The 19838-nt window shown below is 26.0% G+C and overlaps 1 protein-coding gene across 1 annotated transcript; it reads right to left on the bottom strand.

Moving 5' to 3' along the window:
• Positions 1–515: 515 nt before the first annotated feature.
• Positions 516–17373, bottom strand: LOC129984630 (methionine aminopeptidase 1-like). Its single transcript, XM_056094553.1, has 13 exons — positions 17191–17373; positions 16094–16145; positions 15810–15883; positions 15667–15727; positions 15041–15132; positions 13241–13324; positions 13045–13112; positions 12833–12903; positions 8095–8226; positions 7159–7264; positions 4108–4145; positions 3962–4027; positions 516–911 (listed from the first exon to the last, which is right to left on the bottom strand). The coding sequence occupies exons 1-13, from the start codon at positions 17308–17310 to the stop codon at positions 742–744; spliced, it is 1134 nt and encodes a 377-aa protein (XP_055950528.1). The 5' UTR covers positions 17311–17373; the 3' UTR covers positions 516–741.
• Between the last annotated feature and the right edge of the window lie 2465 nt (positions 17374–19838).

Raw genomic sequence — 19838 nt, 5'->3', positions numbered from 1 at the left:
AAAGTGCCTATTTTGTAATTCAGTTTTAATAATTCAATAATGTAATATATATTATATTAACTTTACATTTATGCCAAAACACAAAAATCTTAAAGCTTATATTTTTGAAATACAGAACATACATTCTTATTTATATAAGTATAAAGAAACTCTTCTTAAGAAATTAAATGTAAAAAAAGGAACTTTGATGATAATATTATTATCTTTCTTAAAACAATACCCAAACAACACTTTCCACTTTAGAAAAATCAAAGCGAAATTTGATTTTAATTTAGAAAAAAAATTAAAAACCCAATAAAAGTAATTATTATAAATAAATGAAGTTAAAACTAAAGAATATGGTTCGATAATCACAAATTGTTACAATATTTTTCTAAATTTAATATTAGATTTAAAATGGATATTGATAGCAGCCATCATAATAGTTGGTAAAATAATATATACAGTTTTCTCGGGTCTCACCACAAATACTCAGAAAGGTAGGTTAAAATACTAAATGGAAGAAAGAACACAACTATAGTTGATATTACTTTAATAAAACAACATCACACATGGCATGATTTCATAAAGCTCTGTAGAGAAAACACAAATCTCTAGCATCAACTTTACACAAGACCTTTTAAAATAAAATACATTTGTATCACAGGTCTACAAAAGGAGCGAATACGAATAACATTATTAATACAGTGCACTCCTTTCTGAATGACAAGTATCATGGCCATCTTACAAAAACAAAGCTTTTTAAGACAAGTTGTCCATGAAGTAAGGTTGACCATTTTTGTCCCTGCGACGGGTTAAAATTTCACAACCAGTTTCAGTAACTAGAAGTGTTTGTTCAAACTGAGCAGATCTTTTACCATCTCGTGTTACAGCTGTCCATTCATCAGGCCATGTGTCATCTGTCCACGTACCTAGGTAAAAGAAACATGGCATTAACTTGCAGGGCATAATCAAGCAGAATTAGAATAATTTATAAATAATGTGACATATAAAAACTGTAAATGAATACCTAACCAAAACCCAAATGAAAAACTACTGTAAAGTCTGTCTGCTATAATTCCATAACCTCATTTTTCATATCGCAATAAAATCATTCAATAGATGAATCATAAATCCAGCTTTTATTATATATTTGAAACATATATGGGAATAATTATGCTTAAGAGAAAAATAATAGCACTATTCATCATCATTTAATCATAAATTACCATTTTAATTACTTTTGTTAAATAAATTCCTATGAAAATTTTGAAGAGTCCAAAAATTACTTAAAATTACCTCCTCTTTTTTCTCAATTTTTCAAGTTTTGACTGAATAAAGAAAGATGGCATACATTTTGTATATAGAGAAATAAGTTGGAAAAAGGAGAAAAAAATTTTTTTTTAATGTGATTCATATTCTTCAGGGGTTATCTCGCAATTTTAAATATTACAAAAATTCCAATTCCAATGCATATATTATAATATGCAGTAAAATATGAATATCCAATAAAATGTTTAATACAGGATTACAAATATGTATTTAAAGACATCACAAAATATATTATAAAAATAAATAAATATGTAATTTTTATTTAGCATTATTCCAATCTAAAATCTAGTTTTTAAATTTAATTTTGTTTATATTATTCTCTTTTAACTCTGCAATGACTTTTTTTCTAAGATGCATCTTTTTAATAGTAAGTAATAAAAAAATCATTTTAGACAAATTAGTTTTAATAAAAAAGATACTTAACTTTTCAACAGTGTTTCACTCATAAGTGCTTTTCTGTGAACCATTCAAACCATTACATGCATCAAGTGACAGTCAACAAATAATTTTGTTGTACTGAAACTATAAACGACTTTTACCATCTTATAATTAATTGGAATATTTTGGGTTTTAAATTTCTCTCAACATCAAAATACTGATTGAACAAAGTTTTAATGTATATCCATAGCAAAAATTATATGTTTTTTCAGAGGAATTAGGACTTAATTTAATAAAACTCTTGCCTCAGCTCACCATAGCCTTACAAATTTGCTATAAAAGAGAAGTAATAAAATTTGTTTTATTTTTTTGACAAGGATTATTTGTATTTCAATGAGTGAGTAAACATTAGAGGTTTCATGGAACAACAGCCTTATTTGATCAACTTTTGTCATATATTAATCACTAAATTAGAATTAAAGGAATTAAATAAACATCACAGAAACAAAACAGACATATAAAGATATTCTTTGTTCATGCAGTGAAACATTCCTATAAGAAAATTCAAATATTTCTGCCAATAAAATTTCATGTTCTTTCGATTCAAAAAAAAAAAAAAAGTTTACTCATGTCCTTGTCATTTTTCAATTACACATGATTATCACAATTATTATGAATTATTTCACAGCTAGAATATAATTTTAAAATAAAGTAATACTTTGGACAACAAAGCTGTTCAATAAAACAAACCAATACAAAATGTATTCACTTTTCTTTAATCATATTCTTAATAAATATTTTACACACTTCATATCAGATTTCCAATATTTTATTCAAAGATTTCCTTAAAATTAAAATTGCTATATGTGAAATGGCATTTTGAGGACATGAACAAGCACCAAAATATCAAAATTTGTTTTCCAATCACTGCCACCAAATAGCATATAGATGTTTATTTAAGAAGGTGTTTAAGGGGAAGGATGCAAACCAGTCAAGTGATGATGTAATTGGACCGGGAAATAGTTGAATGTTGGAAAAAATGAACAAATCACAGTTTCGTTTCCTTCAAATTCACAAAGAGGTCATTCCCTATCCAGCCTTCCACACCAATGGTTGCAATCTCCAACAGCTGGTTCCTCTTTATATTATCTGTGTTTCTTATAATGTCAAGCTTTGCTATTCATCAAAGTCTAGTTTTGTGTTGTGTTAAATCTTTGAAGTCAGAATTTATAAATATATTTTAACTGATTTATTAATTTATTGTAAATGTCTTAAATGTATTTCAGTTTGGATCTAACGTAATGTTCTTTTTCCCCCCCAATGTGTTTGGTGCTAATATTAGTTATAAAAGTTTTGTTTACATCTAGAAGTGATACTTAAATTACTAATGAAGAAGAAAATAAGAGAAAGAACCATCATCCCAAAACCTATGGTTATGATGTACAGAAAAGTAAAAGATTTAATTCATGTATTAGGATAGGTGTCATCCTTAAGTCATTTAATATTAATGTTGTAAACATAAATATACAGGACAATTACATTTAGATAAGAAAAATCATTGCTAGATATTCAAATTTTCAAGACATTTTCTTTCCATGAAAAGTAGGAAAAGTTTTCATTTTTTTATTTTTAACAATTTTTAGTAGCAGACAAACAGAATATTCCTTACTGAAAGGTTACCAAACTGCAACTAAAAGATAGAGAATTAAAGTTCAATGAAGATTGCATGAAAAATTTCTTTTTTGCAGCAAAAGCCAATAACAAGAGTGTCAGATTAAAATATGAAAAAATTTCAATACAACAGAAAAAGATCCAAAATGTAGGCAAGATAGTTACATACATTCTATATAAATATAAAAAAAATTACTGATGAGGTTAACTGCTACAGCAACAGTTGATGACAGTGAAAGTAAAGCCTATATTTTGAATATAAAGCTCTCAAAACATGAAATAATAAGGAAATATATTGTATGTGTTATATCAATAATGTTTTGAATTAAAAAAACTGCTTTTCAATGATTTGATGATTTTTATGATAATTTATAATTATTTTAAAGAAGAAAACAAGTACATGGTTTTTAATCTCATACTTTTCTTTAAGGTAGCCCAAATCAATGTACTAGAATAGTGGGTTAGTATTTTAAATCTCGTATAGATGTTGAGTTTAAAAAAAAAAATTATTACTCCTCTCCTCAAAACATTTGGATTCATTACCTTCTTTAAAGTATTGTTTCAATTAGAAGTTATGAAATTAAAAATCAACTTTTCTTACCTTCTGATATCATAGGCTCAATAGTAAAGCAGTGCCCTGGTTTCATTATGCCAATAGCTTTGTTTTCTGTAAGGAACAAAACAACTGTTAATATTTTGCTTTATATTGCTAAATATTTAATTTTAAATGAAATTTGCAATACATACTTGCATAATGTGGAACACTAGGTGTGGTATGAAATAACCTGTAAAAATAGAAAATTTAATAAGAATTTTTATAGAGAACACATTAAAAATATTTCTAAAAGCAATTGAATTAGTAAGCTGATAACACTAACACAGAAAATACTTCATAGTTTTAAGTTTAAATAGGATGGAATCAAAATTATTTTGTTGGTTATTGAGTAATCCAAAAAATTCTTGTGCTTATGAGCAGTAGAAAACTTGGTCTAGATTTGAATTTATTTTGAAATAAATAAAATTGCAAAATTCATTTTATTCTAAGTATATGGAGACATAATACAAGTTAGAAGTAAAAAATATTGAGCAAAAATTAATGAATTGCGCCAAACATAAACACCAAGAAGCAAAATAAGTAGTTTATAATTAATAATTCAAAATAAATATATTATAATTTTTAATTTTAATTCAATAAAAAATTATTAAAAAAATGCTCCAGGTATTAAAAATATTATTACTTAAAAGAAATGTAATCAATCTCAAGAATAACAAAATTCGATTCTGAAAATGCTGAAATCTGGATTTCCCTATAAATATGAAGTGTCTGTATATGAGAAGTAGCATTTTAAGAAACATATTATTTTATTTGATGGATCAATCAAAGTTGTAAATTTTTAGCCTATTCATCATCCATCATATTGATTGATTTATTATAATTGTCTATTTTTCACTACTTTCAAACAATATTTAGAATAAAAAACAAAAACATATCAAAAGTAAGCTACTATTTTTATTCCCATGTTATCCATCAAAGCAAAGCTTAAAATATTTCAAGTTCTGAAATTTTTTATATAACATATGTAATTTCAATTATCTTTATAAACTACTTTTGATTCAACTCTTAAGAATTCTTAACATTCAAACATGCAATTTTTCACCATTATTTAGATGTAGCATTTTCAATTATCTTCATATACCTTTGCAACACAGTTAATAGCTATTTACAATTTTACATAAAAAAAATATAAAAAAAACTGATTCCCTGGCAGGTGGAAATTTTAGGATGTATTATAATATACAAATAGATACATTTAATAATCAATTAATGGATTTTTTATTTTCTCTTCACGTGTTAAAAAAACTACTTTTTTGAATGAAAAAAGTTTACTTCATGGATGCATTGTTTTCCCTCCCTTTCTGTTTTTTCTTTTTCTTTTTTTCATGTATATCAACAGATTTTTTTTCCATGTATTTGAAAAAGCATAGTAAATAAAACAAACTTTTCCAATTACCAAACAAAATATATTCAAAAATTTGCAGACATGTTTTCCCACTAAGGTAGTTAATTTCCTTATAATCAATTTCTCATTTTACTTTTCACATTTTCTTCTAATATTTAAACAAATTGTTATAAATTTACATTTTATGCAACAAGTTAAGATACTAGCATTCAGTAGATAATTGAAACACTGATTTAATTATAAGACATACCAAATTCCTATTATTCCATTCTATTTCCAAAATAGAAAATTACAGGATTATAATAGAAGGAAAAAAAAATGTTTACATCACCTTAAAATTTAAAAAATTACTTACAAACATACAAATTTAATCTCATCTTTTCATTAAGATGACTATCTTTTAATTAATTTTTAAAAATATTTTAAGTATAATTTACAACGACACACTTCACTGTCATACAGAATCGTGTTTCACCTAAAACAATATTTCATCCGGAAAAAATTTTAAACTGAGTTATATATTTTGAAATTTACTTATAATTAAGGATTAATGTCATAAGTAAACAATTACGAAATTTTTTTTAAGTGGGTCTATTATTAGTTCTGCTTCTTTTTACGTAATATAAATGAATCTATAAAAATATTATTGTTCTTATCACTTGAAAATTGCTTTCTTACTGCTGTGCATTGAATTTTTTTCTTAAATCAAAGACATTTTTATTGAATTGTCCTCTGAGAAACGTTCTGTAATGTACATAAGACGGTGCTTATGGATATTTATTGCCTCCAGATTTTATGTCCGGCTGGAATGTCAAGGTAATATTACAAATATAATTATGTTTTTGTAGTTTGCACCTCATTTTAATATTTGCCCATCAGTATGGATTCTTAATTAACATAATTTTAATAAAGACCTTTATTTTGCCAAATCTTTAAACAGGATTTTTTAAAAATTTCTTGTTGCAATGGATGATGTTTAAAGATATCTTGATGATACATAAGTTTTTTTTGTAATATTATTTTTTACTTTTTAATAATTTGGGAATCATACATGGTCTTCAACTTCTGATATGCTGATCCAAACTAAAAACTTTTATACTAGAAGAAAAGTTTGATCTATTTACGCAAAACTCACTATAAAGATGTTAAATTTCTAAGGCACTTTCACCAACTCTTGCATCAAATTGAATTACAGCTATTTATTCCACTTTAATAATTAATATGAAAAAAAAAAACACTTGTCTAGTATATGTATAAGAAATAGTTAAGGTTTATCATACAGGTATGATTGGATTAATGCCACTTTTGTAAGCTAATATCTAAGTCAGTCTCAAACTTCTCTGATATACTGTGTGTCTTTCTTGAAATATTTTCTATTTTTAACTTGAAATAGATGAAATTTCCTAAATATAAACTAAACCTTTTTCCCATATGCGATATAAAGATTTATCGAAAAAATAATTCATTTCTAACAGTTTATCCCACAGATAATTCCAACAGATTAAATATTAATTTAAATATGAATTAAAAATAACAACTTTAAAAGATGGAATTAAAAAATCTCTGCATTTATGATTTATCATATTATATATTATATATATATATATTACCTAAGGAAGGGCGAAAACACAGTTTCCTATTTTAACTTAATATGAAATAATAAGCATATAAATATTACTTACAATTTGATGAATTTCATTTCTTATAAGAATTTAACCAACATTTCATTTTATTTGTCATCAATAATTAGTTATTACTAAAGCATTTCTTTAAATTGCTTCTACTATATAAAAGATTATAAAGATACAAGAAACATTTTCTTAATTTAAAATTTTACCTGTGAATACCATGACCACAATAACTACGAACCACAGAAAAACCATGGGCCTGTACATATTTTTGGATTACATTGCCAATTTCTCTGTATTTCTCACCTGGCCTAACTGAAAAGAAAAATATAAAAATTGTAAAAACTAAAAGAATATTGCAAAATTAATGAACAATGAAGTTTAGATACAAATATAAAATAATGAAACATTACTGCTTGTTTAATTTATAAATGTTCAGATGATGAAGCAATTTTGAATTGTATAATATCTTTTACTAATTAGATGCAAAATGCACAAAAAGTAAATAAACAAAATGATAAAAAAATTTTTCTAAATTTATTTTCTCTTCTTTTTGAGCTAGTTTAGCAAATAAAGGGGGGGGGTAAAATTTTAGATTCAGTTTGAGATATTCCAATTCGTACTCTTATTAGTATTTTTCATACTAGTTAAAGTGTATAAAAATAATTCTAAATATACTATAGTAACTTAATAAACACAAAATTAATATATTTTTATATTGTTCCATAACAATTTCAAATACGTTCATACTAAAAGTATGTTTAAAAAAACTGTCTAGAGTTTCACATATTAGATATTAATCAAACACAAAGAGAAATTTGAGGGGAAAAAAATTAATACATTTCTTGAGTCTCACATTAATACTGCAAACATACTAACTATTCTGCATATATAATGTAAAAATTGAAAATCTATTTGAAACTTAAAGAAGAAGAGAGGTAAACTTGATGATTAGAACAAAAAAGTTTATTCAATCGCTCTTTTAAATTATATTTATCTATCAATTGAACTACTTATGGAAACTCATAATATCTTTTTATCCACGTAATTTCTAGTACAAGAAAAAAAGAAATATTTGTCTAGAAAAAAAAGTTTTTAAAGAAATTATTTCCATGATATCCAAGAGAAATATTTAGAAAAATTACCGATTTCGATAGCCTTCTGTAAGCATTCATGTGTTACACGGACCAGTTTTTTACCAGCTTCATCTACATTTCCAACCAAAAATGTTTCATTCAGATCACCATGAAAACCATTATGATAAACAGTGATGTCAACTGTAACAAAAATAAAAATTTGAAGGCATTATTAATCAGAATATTTTTTTTTATAAATTATTACCATTTATATTATATTGCATATTTGAACTAAAAATTAATCAATATGATAGAGAAATTAAATATAAATAAATAATCTGATATTCAAATTATAAAGCTATACAAAAGTACAATATGAAGTTTTAAGATATGTTGAACAGTATACATAAAAATATAACAAAAGCAATTTTTAATATCATATTTTACTTATAAATAAAAAAAAGCAAATGATCAACTGATCATACCATTTCAGAAAATGAATATTCACAAAATCATCAAATAAATGTTATGAAAAAATGTCTCACGTAAATTATAAAATTTTATATGAGAAAGAGTGAAAAAATCTTCCAAAACTGAAAATAAGCTTAGTTAAGCTTTAATTAACAGTAAATAAATTAGTTGCCTTCTTTCAACCTCCAACTTCCTAAATTCAAATAATGAGATTAAAATTTTTTTGCGACACTATTTAAATATCCCCCTCCCGCTTGATAGGCAGGTAAACAGCTGACATAGAAAATTTCAATTACAAAATAATATTTTTACAGCTACTATAACATAGTTCATATCATTGATTTTTTTTCCCTTAAATATCATTAAGGAAAATGTCATATCACATAGATAAAGTAAGTAAATTAATGAAAGAATGATTTTTTTTAGTACAAAATATGAAAAATAGTTTAAATCAATAGTTTCAGATTTAAACATCTTGAGTCATATTTAGGAAATATTGCACTTTGAATGTTAATATAGTCATTTTGTTACAAATACATCTCATTTGGTATGCACATATGTATCTGACTTTTGATATTAAATCATAGTAATATGTTTGCATTGTTTGATATTTATTTTAATCAATTTTTTTAAAGTTTTATATTTATTAAATAAAGATAAAGCTGTTAAAATTCTTCAATATTTATTTATAATTTTTTATACTATTTATTTATTTGTATAATATAAATTAAATTCTATGAAGCTTGACATTAGCATATCACTGATAAGTAAGCAATATTTCTTCAGATTATACTGATTTTTAACAAGATAAAATCTTTCTATTCTATAATGCATACAAAGAAATGTGCATGAAAAAGAAATTACAAGGACAGTTTTAAATAAAGTCACATTAATCTAGTTTCTTGAAATTATCAATCTAAACCTCAAATAGTGTCAGTAATATAATTTTATACTCTGAGATTCTTTTTTTATCCATCAATACTATTAAACAAGAATAATTTGTAAAACTGTTTGGTTTAACCTCAAAGAGGATAATTATTTTGATCTTTTAATTTTGATTTCTAAGCAACTTGGGACATCCAAATTAAACTTTTAAATCTGAAGGATCTTTATTTTACTTGGAGATAATTTAAACAGTATTTGAATAAAATGAACATAGAAAATGAAAAAAGTAGCTTCAGCCTCTAGATTTTTTTTTATTTATTATTATTATTACCATTTACTCATTAAACAATTTTAATGATTCTTTTAAAATATGAATAACATTTATAAATATTACATTTATCAACCCTTACCTTCACTCTATTAAAATTATTAATTAGGATTATAGAAAAATTTCAGCCAAAACTGAAATTAGGATTACCATTTTTACAACTAAAGGTCAAAAGAGATGGAATAGAGAAACAGAAACCCTAGATATTTTATATATATTTCAATCTATCCCATAATTTTCTAATTTCAGCAATTCTTTTCAAATTGTTTTATACATTTTCCAAGGCATTTCCTAGTAGCTAGTAGCCAATACAACACCATTAATTTTCAAAATAATAATAATAAGCCTTCAATAAAATCTGCTAACACACTAAATTAGATCATAGTCAAAGAACTGAATATCTGATATGTAACATAACTACAGTAATGTCTTAAATACTTTAATAGTATACATGTTATATTTCAATGGTATGAATGGATAGATAGGATAATTTAACTTTATTTACATACATAAGGGGGGTGGACCCAAATCTGTGCTAATATCATATGCAGAAGGGAAAATACCATACCTCAATCAAATATTAAAAGCGTTACTTGAAAAATGTAATAAACCTGCTTGGAAATTTTTATGAATACTTAGAATAACAGGCTTTTATGGCAGAAAATAATAACCAGTTTATAAGTATATATCTTCTGCTTAGAGGCAATAGAATTGCAAACATGTGTGAGTGCATAAATATAATTCCTCAAAAAGATTTAATAGAGCTAAAAATTTAAAAAAAAAACATAAAAAGATCAAATCTTTATACACAACAAGTAAAGCATAAGAAAAAGGTTAAATATATTACAATATACATATATTCACTTTTTAAAGACATTCTAATAAATGTAACATCATATAATTTTTTTTAAGTGTGGTGTCACATCAAAACAGAAGTTCTCGGATTTCTCTCATATCTTTAAAGGACAGAAGAAAATATATATTAACGAAACATGACAAAATTGTATTAAATAGATAGTTAATATGGAATCTCCCCTTCGCTGTGTGACTTTCCAGTGAAAGCACCCTGGAATAATTTTTTCAGATAAGACCAATGAAATAAATAACACAGAAACAGACATTATCCCTTTTGTCACCTCTTCAAAGAAACAAAAACATGCAGAGATATTTAATACAGTTTTTAAATTTTGAAATGTAAATAAATAAGATCTATACACACAATAAATTGCAAGAATAAACAGTGAAAATCTATTACATTGATCTTTCCTTCACTGTGCAACATTTCAACAAATACATTTTGGAACAATTTTTAAAGAAGAGATAGTTACATTAGATCACACTGAAACATTCCCCCCCCCCTCAAACAAAGAATGGCATGCAAACAGGCATCTAATTTTCTCAATTTTGAAATATAAATAGATAAGATTTTTACTCACAATAAACAACAAGAGTAAAGGGTGAAAATCTATTACATTGATCTTCTCTTAACTGTGAGACATTCCAACAAATAGGTTTTGGAACAATTTTTAAAGAAGGGATGCTTGCATTAGATCACATTGAAACATTTTGTTATTTCCTTAAACAAAGAGTGGCATGCAAACTAAACATGCAAACAGGAATCTAATACGGTTTTCTGAATTTTGAAATGTGAATAGATAAGATCTTTACTCACAATAAAATGCAAGAGTAAAGGGTGAAAATCTATTACATTGATTTTCCCTTCATTCTATGACATTCCAAGAAATACATTTTGGAACAATTCTTGAAAAAGGGGTGACTGCATTGGATCATATCGGAACAATAGCCTTTCCTTTTTCCTCAAACATAGAGCAGCATGCAAACAAAACATGCAAATATGCATCTAATACAGTTTTCTGAATTTTGAAATGTAAATAGATAAAAATCTTTACTCACAATAAATTGCAAGAGTAAAGGGAGAAAATCTATTACACTGATCTTCCCTTCACTGTGTGACATTCCAACAAATACATTTTGGAAGGGATGACTGCATTAGATCAGATCGGAACAGTAGTCATCCTTTTGTTTTTTCCTCAAACATAGAGCAGCATGCAAAAAAAACATGCAAACACGCATCTAACACAGTTTTCTGAATTTCGAAATGTAAATAGATAAAGATCTTTACCCACAATAAATTGCAATAGTAAAGGGTGAAATTCTATTACTTTACTCTTCCCTTCTCAAGGGCATTCCAACAAACGTTTCTTGGAATGCTTTTTAAAGAAGGGTTGGCCATATCAGATCAACAACTGTTTGAAAAATATCCAAGGAGAGCATCTGTAATATTCATTATCAAAATTAGTCAATGTTATCAGATATGCAGATAATTCAAATAACTATTCCCCAGATAGAGCAATTCTGAAAATAAGTATTCACAACTATATATGAAATCATAAACGGACTAAAGAATCAAAGATGAATTAATTTGCTAAAACAAAATATTTCGTCTGCATGCAAGATAAATTGTTTGAAAATAGAATTATAAAATAATTGCAGAGATTATTTTAACCAATATTCTATTAACAGTTAATTTAAGAGTACATGTATCTGAAATATTTTTGAATAAAATTCTATATTTGTTAAATGTACTTTTTACATTAAATCCCCCCCCTAAAACAACGGATAACTAAAAATGATTTCATTACTTGAAATCTCATGAATTAACATCCTTTAAGACTTATAGGCATACAATGAAATCAATGTTATCAACACAATAATCTATATTTTTGTTATAGATTAAGAATCAAATACTACTTAATTATCAATTGTTCAATAATTCTAATAAATGACAATTTTAATAAAATTAACTTTATGGAACAGAAAATTTTAAAATTATGAATACCAATACAAAACATTTCACATAGAAGTATAAATTAACAGATTAACAAATACTTAGCATGTTTTTGTATAAACATTAATAAGATTTATTGCTTTAAAATGTCCTTTTTTTAACAAGTCGCTATTTACTATGCAAATTGTAAAGATTTAAATTAAGTTATAGTAGAAAATCATAACTTAATTTAAATCTTTTCCAATGGCATAGTCAAATAACAGAAAGTAAAGTTATTCTTAAGTTAAAGGGGGGGGGGGGGAATGAATACATACTGTTTAATAGATCTCCATCCTCAAGTGGTCTCATATCAGGAATACCATGACATATGACTTCATTCACTGACCTGTTGAATAAGAAAGTTAATATCACAAAAAAATTGCACACACACTTTCACCATTATATGTTTTTAAATGTTGTGGATAAAAACTCACAGATAAATAATAATTTTAAACAAATAAAAATAAGTAATGGATCATTAACTTACGTGCAACAGGATTTTGGAAAACGATAATAATTCAAAGGAGAAGGGTAACAATTCCTTTCTATACATGCCTGAAAGGGAAAAGTTTGGATATCTTATAACCTGACATAAATTATAGCAAAATATATATATATATATATATATAGAAATGATAAACATAATGTAATGCATAAATAAAGGGTAATAAGGTATTCTTTACTTCATGGACTATTCGATCTAATTCATCTGTAGTGACACCAACAGCGACATGCTTTGCAGCTGCGTCAAGAACTTCTCTAGCCAACTGGAAAATAAAAACGAATCCATAAACTTATCGTAAAAAATCTCAACATACACGATACAAAAATAGTTTTTTTTTTTCAAAACTAAGCTGTAGCAGAATTAAATTGTAACAAAATATTAAGCAAATAATACAATTAAATACAGTGAAACCTATTTAGTTCAAAATTCTCATTGGTATATTATTTTGTATTGATCATTATTTATTTGAATGTCCCAAAAGTCTTCATACTGTTATGTGTATTCAATACCACATTATATACTATAAACATATACAAAACATTTATTTTTCATTTGTTTGCTCAAATAAGAACCACTTATCTCCCAAACACACACTTACATACATGAAAAATAGTCATGTTTGTACATCAGACATTTTGAAGCCTACCAAGTCTCATATAAATTAATTAACAGTCAATTAATAGATGGGGCCTCATGTTCATTATGTATTCATAACTTGAAATATTAACATAATAGAAGTAATGCATTATATTTAATTCACATACATTTTAAATCCAACCTTGAGTGAAATAATTTGTAAATGACTCAAAACTGTAAACATAAATATTCAATTTAAGATAATTCAAATTTAGTTTTAAATAAATTAGTTTTTTTTTTTTCAATTGAAAAATTATTGAGAACAGAGTCTTTTTTGCTTAATATAAAAATAATTTGCAAATATTGCAAATATTTAATAAATTTAACTAGAAACCCTTCACGAATTATTCAATCATGTTGAATATTTTACAAAAAGTCATTGTTAAAATTAATATTAAACATACATACATTTTTTCTTTTACCAAAGCTTTTTTTAATCACAAATTATCATATCTAATGCATTTTAAGACAATATGTAGTATCTATTTAATAATTTAATGCATGCAAAATGCCAATTGATCCATTTATAAACAGAGTGATATCAAATGAAATATCATTCAAATTATCAAAAATGTAGATAATTTAAACTACTAACTAAAAATAGCATCAACTTTGAAATACTGAAATACATTTATATTCAATTCAAAGGGAACATTTAAGGTCATAACAAAAAACTTAATGGTCAATAATTAATAAAAATATTTCACAACATCTGACTGCAAATCTGTTTCACATTTATATAAAGTATACCAAAAAGTGCAATCAAAGATTTCAGATTTGCTTTTGACTAATAAAGAAAGTATATGGTTAGGCCATTGATTGGAAACAGAAAGATTTCTGAATAAATTTAATTATGCTATTTTGAAAATCTAAAAAAACATATTTCTTATCAATGTAACAAATAAGTTTGATTATTCATTATTTCTATTTTTGAATTCATTTTGGTAAAATAGTGACAGAATTAATTTCTTGCTCCTATGACCAGCAAAGCTCTAAAATGTTTCTTAAATTAAAAACATTTGTGCTATAATCATTTCAGAACACAGGCATCATATATTTCTTGCCAACATTATTGGTATAGTACAAAAATAAAGATTCTTTACTGTCAATACACTAATAACTATTACTGGGTTCCTGCTTTCACAGCAAGTATTAGTTTTATAGATTCTTGATAATAATCCTTTAATTTAACAAGAAATGTCCAGTTCACATTTCAGATTTTAAAAAGAATTAGATAGTTTTTTTTATCTCATAATATACCACACAACATTAATATATTTCAGTAAGATTAAATAATTAATAAGAAATAATTATACATGAAACCCATTTCACACTACTTTACCTTTGATGCCAATGTAACACCTTCAATTTCTTCTTCGTCCAATATTTTAATACTGGTCGTACCCTTTAGTGTTGTTTCGCATAATGAAACACCTATCAGAAAAGAAACAGATGGAAAAAATCTTATTGTGAGAATAAAGCAAAATATATGTACATTATTTAATCTAAAAATCCAATAATCTGGAAAACTGGAAATAGATGCTTTAATTTTTTATAGATTGCAGATCCCCCCCCTTAAAAAAAAGAAATTTAATAAATCTATCAAATTAAAATTTCCTCTATTAAGAAGTGAAAAATAATAATCAAAAAATAACAAAAAATAATTATATGTAATAAGCTAAAATAAATCAGACTTATTAGGATTTTTTTTAACTAAATAGAGTTAACACTAAAGATTTTTCTCCCATTATTGATGTTTCAAGGGGGGGGACATTTATCTTTCGTTACTTGTGTATTAACCACATGCCATTAGTATAAGTCACATACTACAGTGAATATAGATAAATTTTAATTACAAAAGAGCCTATTAATGTGAAAATTTTGGTGATTCAACAATCACTAATATACAGTTAATGTCCAAGTGCCAATTTTTTCTCTATTCAGTAAATATTGAAAACACTCTCTTACCTTGTGGGTGATCAGCATAATCAGGCCTTAATATATAATCAGGTACTTCTCTTTTAGGAGTCTAAATAAATTAAAAAGTACATGAGTAATTTGCCAACAATTAAAGAAGACTAACTCAAGAATGCAATAGCAAATATACATACAACAGGATAAGGTCTGAGTTTGCCAGAAAATTCATAATCAGGCCATGGATTGTAAGGTTTGACAGCTACAGCCTCTGAAGAAATACATAAAAATGGAAGATTTCAAATGGAATACTATGAATAATTATATAGGCATTAAGGTAATATTACAATTTAAATTAAAGATATTCTGAATATCATAATATATACAAATTAAAAAAATTAGTTGAAAAATTATCAGGCAAAGTAAATGTATTTATAATATAACCATCATGAGTAACTTTAATCATAGACAATGTACTTACTTGCTTTTTTGTGAATTTGTTTGTGATTATCCCAATTTCCTTTGAAACATTCCTGGAAAAAAATGTTAATTTGTAAATTTTAATTGAAATAAATTGTATATTAAATAATTAATTTTGTATTAAAAAAGTAACTGGAATACAACTGATCCATACAAATATGACATAGTACTCTTTTTTTTTTGCACTCATTTGCTTTTTTCTTTTTCATGTTAGCAAAGATGCCATTTAATTAAATAAGCACAGCAACGTTACATCTAGAGTCTACGCATTTAGAAGTACAATGTAGCTGTAAAAGATACATTTTACATGTATTTTGATAATTATTAAGTTAATAAGAAAGTACCTTCAACTTTAATACACGGTAAAAACTTAGAAATCATCCTAATCCTAAGAAATTATCAATATCATCACTATTAAATTTTAATAAATAATTAAGACTTCAAAAAAATTCACATCGAACATAAATTATAAATATATAAGCTTAGCTATTTTTCCTATCCAAGTATTATTTTACTAAAGGATATATTTTACTTTGTTGCATCAATGTAAAATATATCCACATCGTTTATTTTTAAGTAATGCAAATCCGAATCAAAATATTCTTTAATTTAAACAGTTATTATTTTTTGATAAATTAATAATACTTGTAGATACAAAATTAGCCATCCAGATCTATTGAAACCCTATTACTTCAGAGAGAAAGGGATTATTTCGTTAAGGAATATTATAAGTGGGTGGAGGACTAAAATTTGTTTTAAAATAAAAAAAAAATTACATAAAAGTACTTCAATTAAATACAAATACATAATTAAAAAACAGTATGTTTAATTAAAAAGAAATAAATTATTTGCGCAGTTCAATAAGTAAAGAAGCGCATATATAAATTAACTTCGCATGTTGAATTTTCTGATAAAAGAATTTGCGATCGACGCTAGTTTTAAACAGCCGGCATAAATTTTTATTTCGCTCTATGCATTTTGCGTCTTTACAAAAGTTTCTATTAATTTTTTGAGAGAAAAAATTTGATGCTCATCTCTCATAGAAAAACACGTGATTTTAAAAGAATATAGATTTAATAAATATTTATAAACTTTTACCTGAGAACAGAAAAAGGACCCGCTAATGCCTAATTTAATGCAAGTTGGGCATCTTAATTTTGCAGATTTCTCACAATTTGGAGTTTCACATTTTCGCTCATTGATATTTCCGTCACTCATTATTACTCTATTTTAACAAACAGAAAGGAGCGCCTGATGTGTATAAAAAAAAATTGAAAACAGATCCTGAGGTTACAGTCGCAGTTGCAAAGTAATAACTTTCATTTCTAAAATCTCTCACAGGGAAAGTTACGATAAAGAACTGCTTAGATCTTTATTATTATGTGGCGAAAGCATGGTTTTGTTCTGGGAGAAAGGTTTCTGATGTCGAAAAAAATTGGAAATATGTGAAGACTATGAATTATCGAATATGGGTCTAGCTTTAAATCGGGACCGTATAAAGCGAAAAATATCAGAAAAATACCAAATTCACGATTGGAATTTTTCGATAAAGACTCTAAATTAGCATTACCTACTTTTAACTCTAATCATATTATTGAAAATATTCTGCAGAGAGTGTATAGTATGAAGCACAATCCACTTTTTTCAAAATATTTTGGATGATTCAATTCATCAGAGTATTTCGTGTCAGAGATGCATAATCCAGGATTTTTTGAATAACAAATAATTTTGCTGTTGTTATTTTTAAATATTTGTTCCAAATATCTATTATTTCAATCATATTATTAATTAAAAATTATTAATTAGTATTAAATATAAAATTAATTGTAATTAATACTTAATTAGTAAAGTGTGATTGAATTAATTTATCTATTTCAGCTTACTTCTTAAATTTGATTTTTTTAAACTATTTATTTAATTTCTTTATTGGAGTAAACCATTTCCTGAAAAATTTGAAATAAATATATATATCATTTCTTTAAAAAAAATGTTTATTTTAGTTCTATATTCTGCCCATAGATGGCGCCAGCAGTACAAAGAATATATACAATCAAAGTAATGCCACAAGCGATTTAAAATTATCTTTATGGAATAGTGCATCATAGGGATGTATAATCCACGATTTTTTTAATAACAAATAATTTTCCAATTGTTATTTTTAAATATTTGTTCCAAATATCTATTATTTCAATCATATTATTAATTAAAAATTATTACTTAATAATAAATATAAAATTTATTAATTGTAATTAATACTTAATTTACTAATTTAAGTAACGTGTGATTCAATTAATCTATCTATTTCAGCTTACTTCTTAAATTTGATTTTATTTCAAAACTATTTACTTAATTTCTTTATTGGAATAAACCATTTTATGAAAAATTTGAATCAAATATATATGTAATTTCTTTAAATTGTTTACTTTAGTTCTCTATTTTACCAATAGATGGCGCCATCAGTAAACGAAATATTTGCAAAGTCAAGTCACAAGCAATGAAAAAGGATTTGTACGGAATAGTGCATCATCAAATGCGAATATCGGAAAGTGGAGGTTATTCTCATGAAGTGGAGCGGTGACTTCACACTTTCCAGTGAAGTCACCGCTCCGATAAATTTCAGTGATATGCAATTCAAGGATACGATAATTCCAATAACCGGTCCGTTCACTCTTCAATCCATTCACAGATTTCTCCTTTTCTGTTTTGTTCGAGAGACTCCATTGGACAGATCGTATCGATTGCTACTTTCCAGCGAAGTCACCGCTCCGGTAAATTTCAGTGATGTCGTATCGATTGTTACTTTCTATCGTGATTCAAAACCTGTAATCGAAATATCACCAGTAAGATCGTATCAAGGATTTGAATCACACCCCTCGTTGAAAAGTATTGATCACTGGTATTTGTGACTTTTTGATATTGGTTACGTAATAACCGCTCGTAAAATATTCGTCATCCCTAGTGCATCGTCGAATGCGAATATTGGAAAGTCAAGGTCACTCCCATGAAGTGGAGCAGTGAATTCACACTTTCCAGTAACATCCCGCTCGGATAAATTTCAGTGATACCAACCGAGAATAACCGGTCCGTTCTAGGGATGACGAATATTTTAGTAGCGCTTATTACGCAACCAATATCAAAAAGTCACAAATACCAGTGATCAGTACTTTTCAAAAAGGGATGTTTTTCAAATCTTTGATACGATCTTACTGGTGATATTCCGATTACAAGTCTTGGATCACGATAGAAAGTAACAATCGATACGATCTGTCCAATGGAAGCTCACGAACAAGAGTTCAATCATGCATATTAAAAGTTCCTTACCCATTGAAGTGAACGGACCGGTTATTCTTGGAATTATCGTATCATTGAATTGCATATCACTGAAACTTATCGGAGTGGTGACTTCACTGGAAAGTGTGAGGCTTCACTGCAAAGTGTGAATTCACCGCTCCATTTCATGGGAGTGACCTTGACCTTCCGATATTCGCATTTGGTGATGCACTATTCCATAAAGATGATTTTTAATTGCTTGTGATATGACTGTGATTGCATATATTCTATTTATTGCTGGCGCCATCTATTGGTAGAATAGAGAACTAAAGTAAACATTTTAAAGAAATGACATATATTTATTTCAAATTTTTCAGAAAATGGTTTACTCCAATAAAGAAATTAAATAAATAGTTTTGAAAAAAAAATCAAATTTAAGAAGTAAGCTGAAATAGATAAATTAATTCAATCACACG

This window comes from Argiope bruennichi, chromosome 9 (assembly GCF_947563725.1).
Source record: "Argiope bruennichi chromosome 9, qqArgBrue1.1, whole genome shotgun sequence".
Taxonomy (NCBI): Eukaryota; Metazoa; Arthropoda; class Arachnida; order Araneae; family Araneidae; genus Argiope; species Argiope bruennichi.
This window is presented reverse-complemented; position numbering and strand designations above follow the sequence as displayed.

Bases quoted from the DNA above. Each gene is read 5' to 3' on its own strand.
- LOC129984630 (XM_056094553.1), bottom strand. From the start codon at position 17,310: ATGAGTGACGGAAATATCAATGAGCGAAAATGTGAAACTCCAAATTGT. The intron at 13,113-13,240 runs GTAAAGAATACC...TTTCCCTTTCAG, and splicing joins TAGATCGAATAGTCCATGAA to GCATGTATAGAAAGGAATTG. The intron at 4,028-4,107 runs GTATGTATTGCA...TGTTCCTTACAG, and splicing joins TAGTGTTCCACATTATGCAA to AAAACAAAGCTATTGGCATA.